The sequence below is a fragment of the Oncorhynchus gorbuscha genome, linkage group LG07 (assembly GCF_021184085.1).
Source record: "Oncorhynchus gorbuscha isolate QuinsamMale2020 ecotype Even-year linkage group LG07, OgorEven_v1.0, whole genome shotgun sequence".
Taxonomy (NCBI): Eukaryota; Metazoa; Chordata; class Actinopteri; order Salmoniformes; family Salmonidae; genus Oncorhynchus; species Oncorhynchus gorbuscha.
Genome location: NC_060179.1, coordinates 66,936,844 through 66,949,614, shown reverse-complemented (window position 1 = coordinate 66,949,614; position 12,771 = coordinate 66,936,844). Strand labels below are relative to the sequence as shown.

At 45.0% G+C, this 12,771-nt stretch overlaps 1 protein-coding gene across 3 annotated transcripts; it reads right to left on the bottom strand.

Annotated features, from left to right (window-relative positions):
- Window positions 1–269: 269 nt before the first annotated feature.
- LOC124040257 (ras-related protein Rab-4A) lies at window positions 270–5,557 on the bottom strand. 3 transcript variants are annotated; one of them, XM_046357257.1, is made up of 8 exons: window positions 5,399–5,557; window positions 4,876–4,956; window positions 4,593–4,707; window positions 3,879–3,941; window positions 3,405–3,559; window positions 2,908–3,003; window positions 2,643–2,787; window positions 270–1,369 (listed from the first exon to the last, which is right to left on the bottom strand). In XM_046357257.1, the coding sequence occupies exons 1-7, from the start codon at window positions 5,412–5,414 to the stop codon at window positions 2,672–2,674; spliced, it is 642 nt and encodes a 213-aa protein (XP_046213213.1). In that variant the 5' UTR covers window positions 5,415–5,557; the 3' UTR covers window positions 270–1,369; window positions 2,643–2,671. The 3 variants fall into 3 exon arrangements, with proteins under 3 accessions (XP_046213213.1, XP_046213214.1, XP_046213215.1); XM_046357258.1 differs by having other exon boundaries at window positions 270–1,251; XM_046357259.1 differs by having other exon boundaries at window positions 2,643–2,784.
- Window positions 5,558–12,771: the final 7,214 nt, after the last annotated feature.

Genomic DNA, 12,771 nt, shown 5'->3' with positions numbered 1-12,771 from the left:
AAATGACTGTCATCAATCATATGAACTTTGGTGCAAGTTGTCAAAAGGGAAGTAGCTCACCATGCAGCCAGCTTGTGACCCAGTTTATCCACCTGTGTAATAACAAAACCTACATAACTCCATAAATATACTATTACACAGCTATGAATAATTATTAGAAAGTTACTACAGGTATAACAACAATTTACAAAGTATTCTAAATGGATATTACACACTTAAGTAATAAAGATGACAACAAAGAGGAATCACCTTAGAACAATATAAACACATACATTTTGAATACTTTATTTTAAAAAGAGCTTCTATATCATTGAGAATAAATTTTAAAAAGCATGACTCATAACAATTAGGGAGGGAAAAACAACTAATAATATCAACCCAAACAACGGGTCAATGAAACCAGCAGGCGTGAGACAGTGCCCATTGATAATTCTCACTATAACATGACATAATTGATAGATTATTCTTCAGCTAATAATTAAAATTCTGATATTCAGTCCATAAAAATATGCTTTGAGGCAGTGGTTCCCAAACTCACTCAGCCCCGCCCCCCCCCCCTTCCATCACTGGGGAACATCCATCTATTTCTATGGGCACAAGCACTGTCCATGACAGGAACTGTTCACATCCCTTGTTGGCAGTTTTAAAGCTAATTTCCTGCAATTCTACACATTCCGCCATGTCTTATGTGTTCATGTGATATCTGAGTGACTCAAACATTACAACAATATCAGTGGGCTAAAAAACCTAGCTAAAAAAACGTGGGCTAGTTGATCTGGACATTTTTTCACCCAAATTTTCGTGATATCCAATTGGTCGTCACAGTCTTGTCCCATCGCTGCAACTCCCCTTCCGACAGGGATGAGCCCCACAGTTTGGGAACCACTGCTTTGAGGGACTATATTATGTGTTCTTTATACAGATAACACTGTACACAATGCAATATGCTATGGGTAGCATAGGGCAGAAGTACAGGGGTGAAAGTAAGATGTCAGGTCCCATTATCATACAGCATCGCAGACTTAGTGTGCTGATCTAGGAGTTGGGTTCCCTGTTATCTGGTTCATTATTATATAAAAGGAAAAACAAATCATATCAGCAATCATACTCTGAGACGCTTTATGAATACAGCCCAGATGATTAAAGGGCTTGAGTAAGATGAAACGGGACTCTCTGCCTGTGTCTGAGGGGCCTAGGAACAAGCTCAGCAGTCCAGAGTAGGGCCAGGAATCCAGGACTCTCTGTGGGTCTCTGACGGAACATCCAGAAGTTGGGAAGATAAAAGGTCAGAGAAGAGTCGCTCCACCATTATGAGCCCTGTATCATGTTCCCTACATCTCATCTTTCCTCAAAGTCTTCACCAACCTGCCTGAAAACAAGAACAGAAAGAGGTTTGAAACCATACACACACAAAATGTGTGGGGATCTTGTAAATTAGCCCCTTTAGCTAAGAAACCTGTGTCAACGTGAGGTTAATAGTTACATTTTGTTACAATTGCGTGCTGGCAATATTTGCCATGTACTGAACTCTACACTGTAATTTACAAATGAATTGATCATTTATTTTTGTAGACAAAGTACCCCTCTATGTTTGCCTAGCATTTTTTTGCAAAACACTACAATACCAAAAAAAATCTCAGGTAAATGTATCTGCCCAGATAGAAAACTGTATTGACAACAGTTGTGTGGAGCCACATGCACACAGCTTTTAAGCAGGTCATTCGATCATTCTCAAACTGTTGAGCCCCTTTAGCTTCCCCTCTCACTAAAGAGGCGGAGTCATTTTGGGTGGCTATGGTTTTCTGTATCATCGACACATCAGGCACTTGGGAGCTGGAGGACAGAAATAGCCAAAGGTGGCTCCTTCCTCTCTGTGAGATCCCTAAAAATAGCCCCCTGGACCCTATCCAACCACACACACCCACCCACCCACCGACCCAAGGGGGAGATACAGTACAACAGAATAAAACTCTGGACTTTGGGAGTTACATTTGGGACACAGGCATTAACTTTACCCTGAATTCAGTATGATGATACTGGTGAAAGTAGCATCAGAGATCACCTTGCAGCAATAGAAAAGTAATCATTACAAACCACTTCAGGGAAACCATTTGAGAAGAACATGGATCCGCATTGTGATAATCTTTTATTTTAGTTCTGATTGTTTGTTTTGACAGGACATATGTAAGTACCAAAATTTGAGAGGGGTAAAGAAAGTAGTTAAGGGCACAGATAATCGGCCCAGCCAGGGTTCAAACCCCCCATCACCAAGGAGGCATGTGATGGTTCTGACACCAATAATGCTGATAAAACTAGCCACGTTTCAGCATTTGGTGCATTAAGGCCGAATCTTTAAAGCTCATGGAGGGGCTTCTCAAAATGGCAAATGAATGCTTTACCTGCTCCATGCAATGCAACACAGTCAACTGTAAAATAGAGAGGACTTTTGAATTGCCTCTTACATAACATGTGAATGTGAAAAGCACCATCTACAACTGTATTTCTGCCTGCTATTTTGAGAGGGAGCATTTTGGATGGCAACTAAACTGAGCTATTAATTAAGTTACTAGTGTGATAACACAAGGATAAGTCACAGAGCAGAATCCTATTCAGTAGGCAGCACTGAGGGGGAGGAGTCTCACCTTGGTCCTGGGCATACTGAGCGTGTTCACTAACAGCCACATTCCTGAGCGCTCTCGGCCTGTCCCCTGCGAGGGGAGCGCAGCTGGCGCAGCGCGGCGTCTCCGTACTGGATCCCTGATCCCATCCTCTCCGGGTCCAACTCTCCTGGAAGAGAACACAGAGAGAGAGAGAGAGAAATAGAGAGAAAAAAAGAGTGAGATTAGTTCTTAAACTATGATTTCATTGCTGTTGGTTAAGGTGAGAAGATACTGAATGCAGAGATACCTGACTCTATCTTGTTGAGGATTTTCCTGGCACACTGCACAAAGGCCTCCTCTACATTCTCCCCTGTCAGAGCACTTGTCTCCAGAAACATAAGCTCTGAAACAGACAAGACAGCAGGACACAATAATAACAATGATTATCATCAATGTTGATAACATTTGAACACAAGAGAATTTGTCAGCATTTAGCTGTGGAGGACAATAATTGCAACGGTTTTGTGGGCAATAGTTCACACCAGTGAGTTGTCCTACAGTGACCTCTAGTGGAGTATACACAGTGCAACAATCAGAAATTAGGATTTCAGGTCTGCATCAGAGGGTAGGGGGTAGATTTGGGTCCATATACATCAAGCTTCTCAGAGTGGGAGTGCTGATCTATGATCAGTTTTGCCATTTTTTAGACTACATAGAGGATCTGCACTCCCAGTCTGAGGCGCTTGACACAGGGAGCAGTTTGGAATTCAGCTGTAAAGGGATCATCATTCATACTAAACACACCATTTTCCTGAGCAAAGCGAGACGCCTCCAGGAAGGTGACTTCCCGGTCTGCGTCCAAGTCCTTCTTGTTACCACACAGGATTATGACAATATTTTGGCTGGCCAGCATCCTGGCGTCTGTCAGCCAGTTGGTCAGGGCATTGTAGGTTTCCCGGCTGAGGATGATCAGGTCAATGGAGTGAGAGGGAGAGCAGTGGAGACATACAAATCAAACTTGGTGGTTCACTAAAATCACAGTAGGCTTTAGGAAGGTTCGAGCAGTGTTTTCCAAAATAGTCCATCGGGAGCCACTGTGCAACCAATGAGTCATATCATATCTAGGTCGCTTTGAAACGTACTACATTCAACATTTGTCTTTTAGAAAGATTTGTGTTTTATTAAAACAACATACCCCTTGAAGGTCCACCCATAATAAGGCAAGGATTATTTCTCCTCAACTCTCCTGATTACCTATGAGTAGGTAAATTAGCCTACCTGGTGATGTCATATACAAGCAGGGCTCCAGCAGCGCCTCTGTAGTAACTCCGTGTAACAGACCTGGGAGAGGAAAGAAATTGTAACATCAGTTGAAAATACACAAGTGCATAAATAAAACATTTTACACATCCTAATTACATTTATTAAATTGACATTCTCCATCTCCTACATCTATAGTTAGCTATACATAAAAGCATTTAGTGCCATCCAAGCTGGATAAGGAGTTGGTCAATGTGCAAAACAAAATGCTCAAGGTGCTCAGTAACCTTTATTTAACTAGGCAAGTCAGTTAAGAACAAATTATTATTTACAATGACGGCCTACACCCGACAAACCCGGATGACGCTGGGCCAATTGTGCACCGCCCTATGGGACTCCCAATCACAGCCAGTTGTAACACAGCCTGGATCCGAACCAGGGTGTCTGTAGTGACGCCTCAAGCACTGAGATGCAGTGCCCCAGACCGCCACGCCACTCGGGAGCAGTAATAGTGTTTCAGAATTTTAGCTGCGCTATACATTATTAACTCCCCCACAACAGCTGGCCATGATTCATTTTACTTGCTGTTCTAAGGATCTGGCACAAGTTCTCTAATGATCAGCTGGAGATGAGCACGCATGAAACAGTCCAAGCTGGTTTGAGAAAAAAATGTCTAATGCCCTGCCACAGTAGGAGTAAGTATGTGAAATGCTCTCACATACTGTACAGTACCTGAATCTCTCTTGTCCCGCAGTGTCCCAGATTTGGAGTTTAACATATTTGTTTACCACGTTGATTATCTTTGAGCCAAACTCCACTCCAATGGTGTGATTCGAATCGTCTTTGACTGTGATTTAAATGAAATCATTCCACAACACACAGCTAGATCACAACAATGCCTGTTAATGTATTCAAAGTTAAGTTAATCATAAATTGTAGCCTGTCCCTAAAATAAACTACAAGTCATAGCTAGATAGAAAATACATGTCAAAACAATCAATTGGACATAACTTACATCTCTTCTCAATAAACTGGTGAAGAAGACATGATTTTCCAGTTCCTGCATTTCCAATCACTAGGAATTTGAACAGAAAATCTAGAAGAGGAAAAACAAACAAAGTTCATTTCAATCATTAGAGAATGCGTATTCTTAGGCTAGTTGGATAGAAAGCTGGCTAACGTTAGTTAAGTAACAGGCGCACTACTTGCAGAACAGAAGCTATGTTATTGCTTCATGCAGAACGTTACATTTGCGTCGACATTTAGCTAGCTAACTTTGCTAGTTGTCTGAGATTCAAATGGCTTTCTAGATGGCTAGCTAAGAAACCAATTAATGATGACATTTGACGGAGATGCAAGCGATCTAGCGAAACTAAAGTTAGCCAGCTAGCTAATGTTAGCTAGCTATACCCCCAACAACGAGTAAACATGAAAGCATAGCACATAGGCTATTTGTTTTGATGGCATTACAATACACCTGCTCCATCTCATCTGGCTATCTATTGTGTAACGCGACCTGACTGATCAATATTTCTTACCGTATGTTTCAGACATGGCAATGGTCTGGTTTTATTTGCTAGCAATATCCTATTATTTTTCTTGAGGCACTGCAGCTTCGAAATTAATTGAAGAAAAATCCCTAATAGCCGTGAATCCTACTGGATTTTCCTTCTCACTTCCCGTAGAACGCTTTTTCAAAATAAAAGCTCTATCAATCAACATTTAAGAAAAATCGATTGTCAATAATATAGTTAAATATAATTTGATTATTATTGCATGGCTAGTTATATTGAAATATAATTTTTACTTGTAAAATAGACAAATCTGGTTACTTTTGCATTACTTCAATTTTCTGAAGAAAATGTTTCCGCTATTACTGCTTGTTTTTTTGTGTATGGTCAATGAGTGGCCCAGGGAAATGTGCTCATCTGTGGGGACACAAATGCGCGCATAGGAACACTACCTGATCTAACGAGCACACGAGGGGACAGCTTTATTACAGGCAATACTGTTTCTAACTGTCTTAATCTCCCCCATAGAAACAACAGTGACAGCACCGTCAACAAAAACGGAAGGGATCTGTTGCAGGTCTGTAGAAGCCTGGGTCTATACTTTGTCAATGGTAGGTTACGGGGGACTCTTTGGGGGGATCCACCTACTGCTCACCTCTTGGCCACAGCACTGTAGACTATATGATTACAGACATTGACCCCTTCTCTCTCATCAATCTGGCAGTAAAAAAACATCAACTATATATTCAGGCAAATGGCAAAGAAGTACAATTGCAATGGATAAAAAACAACAACAAAAAAGATCACAGATGACAACTGGTTTGATGCAAATTGTAAAATTATAAGGAAAAAACTTAGAACACTATCCAACTAAAAGCACAGAGACCCAAATAATGGTGAATTACGCCTTCATTACTGTGAGACTTTACACACCCTGATAGATAAACATGTCCACCAAAATAATACCAAAATATACGCTTGCTTTATCAACTTCCAAAAAGCATTTGATTCTATTTGGCATACAGGACTGTTCTACAAAGTTATTGAAAGTGGTGTAGTGGTGTAGCCTTATATGCGTCGCGGAAGTTAGAGTAACAATGATCCAAGGTTTTACCACCCCTGGTTGCGCAATCGATATGCTGATAAAATTTAGGGAGTCTTGTTTTCAGATTAGCTTTGTTAAAATCCCCAGCGACAATGAATGCAGCCTCCGGATAAATGGTTTCCAGTTTGCAAAGAGTTAAATAAAGTTAGTTCAGAGCCATCGATGTGTCTGCTTGGGGGGGATATATACGGCTGTGATCATAATCGAAGAGAATTCTCTTGGAAGATAATGCGGTCTACATTTGATTGTGAGGAATTCTAAATCAGGTGAACAGAAGGATTTGAGTTCCTGTATGTTTCCTTCATCACACCATGTCTCGTTAGTCATGAGGCATACGCCCCCGCCACTCTTCTTACCAGAAAGATGTTTGTTCCTGTCGGCGCGATGTGTGGAGAAACCCGTTGGCTGCACCGCATCGGATAGCATCTTCCCAGTAAACCATGTTTCCGTGAAGCAGAGAACGTTGCAGACTCTGATGTCCCTCTGGAATGCTACCCTTGCTCGGATTTCATCAACCTTGTTGTCAAGAGACTGGACATTGGCAAGAAGAATGCAGGGGATTGGTGCGCGATGTGCCCTTGTCCGGAGTCTGACCAGAAAACCGCTACGTTTCCCTCTTTTTCGGAGTCGTTTTCTTGGGTCGCTGCATGCGATCCATTCCGTTGTCCTGTTTGTAAGGCAGAACACAGGATCCGCGTCGCGGAAAACATATTCTTGGTCATACTGATGGTGAGTTGACACTGATCTTATATTCAGTAGTTCTTCTCGACTGTATGTAATGAAACCTAAGATGACCTGGGGTACTAATGTAAGAAATAACACGTAAAAAAAACAAAAAACTGCATAGTTTCCTAGGAACGCGAAGCGAGGCGGCCATCTCTGTCGGCGCCGGAAGTAAGTAAGAGGAAGACTACAAACAATGCATGCAGGGCAGAATTAGGCCAATATCCACTAATAATAAAAACTGAAAAAAAGAGCAATTAAGTTTTGGAAACTTAATTGAAATATCATTACCAAGTGTAGCGCCCGGGGTATAGTGGGTGAGAAGTCAGGCACAGGAAGCAGAGAGTTCAGGGTAGTGCTAACTTTTAATGCACAACAACGGTGAACATACGCCAACCAAAACAAATGTCCCAAACACGTGGGACTTAAACAGTCCAGCAAAAACCCAAGCACATGGGAAAACCGTGACACATACACATGTACATTGAACAATCCCGCACAACCAGCAGGCGGGCCTAAAACAAACACAGGTGAAACCAATAAACAGAAAAGGGGAAAAGGGATCAGTGGCAGCTAGTAGGCCGGTGACGACGACCGCCGAGCGCCACCCGAACAGGAAGGGAAGCTACCTTCCGTGACAGTACCCCCCCCCCCCCCCCCCCCCCGGCACACGGTTCCCGCAGCGCGCCCAACACCGGAGGGCGAGGCGCAGGACGATCTGGATGGAGGCAATGGAAATCCCTCAACAGTAACGGGTCCAAGATGTCCCCCACCGGTACACAGCACCTCTCCTCCGGACCGTGCCCCTCCCAGTCCACGAGGTACTGCAGGCCCCTCTCCCGGCATCTCGAGTCCAGAATGGCCCGTATCGTGTACGCCGGAGACCCCTCAATGTCCAGAGGAGGCGGAGGGATCTCCGGAACCTCACCGTCCTGCAGGGGACCAGCTACCACAGGCCTGAGGAGAGACACATGAAACGAGGAGTTAATGCGATAATAGGAAGGGAGTTGTAACCTATAACACACCTCGTTTATCCTCCTCAGGACTTTGAAGGGCTCCACACACTGCGGCGCCAGCTTCCGGTAGGGCAAGCGGAGGGATAGGTTTCGGGTCGAGAGCCAGAACCTGTCTCCCGGTACAAACACGGCGGCCTCACTGCGGTGGCGGTCAGCACTCCTCTTCTGCCATCCACTGGCTTGTTTGAGGGATTCCTGGATGGCCCTCCAGGTTTCCTTGGAGCGCTGCACCCACTCCTCCACCGCAGGAGCCTCGGTCTGACTCGGATGCCAAAGTGCCAGGACTGTCTGGTAGCCCAACACACACTGAAATGGTGATAGGTTCGTTGAGGAGTGACGGAGTGAGTTCTGGGCCAACTCTGCCCATGGGACGTACCTATCCCACTCCCTTGGCCGGTCCTGGCAATACGACCGCAGAAACCTACCCACCTTCTGGTTCACTCTCTCCACCTGCCCATTACTCTCGGGGTGATAACCGGAGGTCAGGCTGACTCAGACCCCCAGACGCTCCATGAACGCCCTCCATACCCATGACGTGAACTGGGGACCCCGATCAGAGACGATGTCCTCCGGCACCCCGTAGTGGGTAAATACCGCCTCCGCAGTCTGTAGGGCTGTACGGCTGTAGAGAGACCGGGCAACAGGAGGAGACGGCAGGACTTAGAAAACCGATTCACAACAACCAAGACCGTAGTGTTCCCCTGAAACGGGGGGAGATCGGTCAGGAAATCCACTGATAAGGGAGACCATGGCCGTTGTGGAACGGGGAGGGGTTGTAACTTCCCTCTAGGAAGGTGCCTAGGAGCCTTACTCTGGGCGCACGCCGAACAGGAAGAGACATAAAACCTAACGTTCCTAGCCAAGGTGGGCCACCAATACTTCCCCCGGAGGCCCCGCACTGTCCTCGCCACCCCAGGATGACCCGAGGAGGGTAGGGTGTGAGCACACCGAATCAGTTTGTCCCGAACACCAAGCAGCACGTACTTACGCCCAGCCGGACACTGAGGAGGTGCAGGTTCCGCCAGTAACACCCACTCGATGTCCGAGTCCACCTCCCATACCACTGGTGCCACCAGCCTCGAGGCTGGAAGGATGTGAGTAGGCTCGGTGTACCGATTCTCCGTGTCATAGGGACGGGACAGCGCGTCGGCCTTTGTGTTCAGGGAGCCTGGTCTATAAGACAGAGTGAACCTGAATCGGGTGAAGAACATGGCCCACCTTGCCTGACGCGGAATCAGTCTCCTAGCTGCCTGGATATACTCCAGATTCTGGTGGTCGGCCCAGATGAGAAAAGTGTGCTTAGCTCCCTCAAGCCAGTGTCTCCACACCCTCAGGGCCTTTACCACCGCTAACAACTCCCGGTCCCCCACATCATAGTTACGCTCCGCCGGACTGAGTTTCCTCGAAAAGAAAGCGCAGGGGCGGAGTTTTGGTGGCGTACCCGAGCGTACCCGATAGCACGGCACCCAACCCAGCCTCTGACGCATCCACCTCCACTATGAATGCTAGAGAGGGGTCCGGGTGCACCAATGTATGTGCATCCGTGAACAGCGCCTTCAACCTATTGAAGGTTCTGTCCGCCTCTGCCGACCACCGCAAACGCACCGGCGCCCCCTTCAGCAGTGAGGTAATGGGGGCCGCTACCTGGCCAAAACCCTGGATAAACCTCCAGTAGTAATTGGCAAACCCAAAGAACCGCTGCACCTCCTTCACCGTGGTAGGAGTCGAACAATTTCGCACAGGCTTAATGCGGTCACACTCCATCACCACCCCCGAGGTGGAAATGCGATAACCCAGGAAGGAGACGGCTCGTTTGGAGAACACACACTTCTCAGCCTTGACGTATAGGTCATGCTCCAGCAGTCTACCAAGCACCTTGCACACCAGAGACACAAGCGCGGCGCGGGTGGTGGAATAGATCAGAATGTCATCGATATAGACAACCCTGGAAAAGGGATCAGTAGCAGCTAGTAGGCCGGTGACAACGACCGCCGAGCGCCACCCGAGCAGGAAGGGGAGCTACCTTCGGTAGGAGTCGTGACACCAAGCCCTGCAATGCCAAGAACTGAGCATCCAGCTGGTCCTGGGGCTGAGTTCACAAGCCTGTTCTACTAACACACTGAGGCCTCAGGACCAGAACATCCAATCAATCAGAATAAACCAAATTACAACACAGTCAAAACAAAACTACATTGCTTATTGGGAAACACAAGCACAAACACAAAGCAAAGTGCAGTGCTATCTGGCCCTAAATCGACAGTACACCATGGCTAACTATTTGACCATGGTTATTGATCAAAACCTTGGAAAAACCTTGACAAAGTACAGGCTCAGTGAGCACAGCCTTGCCATCGAGAAGGGTAGACACAGGAAGCCAGGTTTTCCTGTGTCTACCCATTTAAGGCTGTGCACCCACTGCATAGCAGCAGAACCTGAGACAGAGCTGCATTTCCTGACAAAATGTGAAAAATATAAAACAATTAGAGAGTGTCATTTCCCCAAATTTGAAACCCTTATTCAAGGTTATCAAGACCTGTCTGATGAGAGTAGGCTCCCCGTCCTGTTGGGGGAGGACACAGAGAGCTGTGGGTTGGCAGCGCGCTACGTTGCTGCCTGCCATAAGTTGAGGGACAGTGTCTGACAGACCAATCAACCTGCACATGTACTCTACTGTATGCTTATTGTTATTGTTCCATGTATGGCTATTTTGACCTTTGGTTATTGTTGTTACTGTTGATCCGTTGACAATTTTGATTCTCAATTTTTTTCATATTGTAAATATCCAAAATAAGCGTTTGGCAATATGTACATTGTTATGTAATGCCAATAAAGCAATTTAATTTAATTTAATTGAGTGTCGAATTTTGTCAACAAAAAATTGAATTGCTTATTTGATCGAATAGAAGTTTCGTAATCATTAGGTTGCTACGATTGCACTGATATAAGTGGACGCACATCGCCTTTCCGCAACTTTGTAAAAAAACTACATTGTATCGGTCAGTTAAATAAAACATCTAATTGGAGTTGTGCCTGTTGTTCACACACGTATCTGCCCTCTCACTGGCTAGAATGGTCCCTCCCACCTGATCTCGCCTCCCGCCTACCATCCATCTTTGAGGACACGTATTTCCATTGTTAGAGCAGCCACTGGACTTTCTTGTCAATATAATAGATCATCTTTAATATTGACACAGAGCTAGCCTGGTCTCAGATCTGTTGTGCTCCATTGCTGTCATTGTCAAGCAGTACACGTTTGGCATGATAGCACAAACAGACTGGAATTGAGGCTTTCTTCAATCTAGTTGGTCCTGATCTAGTGTTCTTCTTCTTCTATGATTTACTGGCGGTCAGTAAACAAACATTTAAGGTGCATGCTGCCACCTAATGTGCTGGAGTGTGTTGTCAATCTTTGTAATGGGTGCGTGTTGGTGGCAGGGTAGTCAGGCGCAGGAGAACAAACTTAATAAGTAATTTAATAAGTGCTCACAGAACTCCCAAAAACAAAATATACAAAATAAAAAAGTGGGTACAAAACCCGTCGCTCACCAACACATAACTTGCACATAACATTACAATCAAACAGTCGCAGACAAGGACATGAGGGTTAAATACACAACATGTAATTGATGGGATTGGAACCAGGTGTGAAGGAAGACAAGACAAAACCACTGGAAAATGAAAAATGGATCAGTGATGGCTAGAAGGTCGGTGACGTCGACCGAACACCGCCCGAAAACAAGAAGAGGGACCGACTTCGGCGGAAGTCGTGACAATCTTGGTCTACATTATCTCCGCATTTCCAAATCTTCCTACCTACAGTTGAAGTCGAGAGTTTACATATACTTAGGTTGGAGCCATTAAAACTCATTTTTCAACCGTTTTTCAACCACAAAACTAAAGTTTTGGCAAGTCGGTTAAGGACATCTACTTTGTGCATGCCACAAGTAATTTTTCCAACAATTGTTTACAGACAGATTATTTCACTTATAATTCAGTGTATCACAATTCCAGTGTCAGAAATTTACATACACTAAGTTGACTGTGCCTTTAAACAGCTTGGAAAAATCCAGAACATTATGTCATTATATAATTTTAATCAATTGGATGTGTATCTGTGGATGTATTTCAAGGCCTACCTTCTGACTCAGTGCCTCTTTGTTTGACATCATAGGAAAATCAAAAGAAATCAGCCAAGACCTCAGAAAAAAAATTGTAGACCTCCACAAGTCTGGTTCATCCTTAGGAGCAATTTCCAAACGCCTGTTTTGGCAAAGAGATTTTGTTTTGGCAAATTCTACACTGTGCTTTAACATTGTCTACATTATTCAAATGCATCCAAATGCTACTGTGCTTACGACTCATTTTCCAGCTGTTGTTTTCACAGCTGTCTTTCCACTCTCTCCTTGGCTGCTAAGTGTGTGACTGTGAGTGAGTTGGCTCGGTCCTCCCTCACGCATCTTTGGTTCATTGGTTGACACTGCGTGTCTGATTGACAGGAACAACAGGAGAGGCTGTTAGTCTGAGCAGACAGTCAGAATGAATGTGTGCACTTGAGC

Coding starts and splice junctions, on each gene's coding strand:
- LOC124040257 (XM_046357257.1), bottom strand. Junction 4,708..4,875: donor CCAGTTTATTGAGAAGAGAT/GTAAGTTATGTC, acceptor TTTAAATCACAG/TCAAAGACGATTCGAATCAC. Junction 3,560..3,878: donor CTTGTATATGACATCACCAG/GTAGGCTAATTT, acceptor GATCATCCTCAG/CCGGGAAACCTACAATGCCC.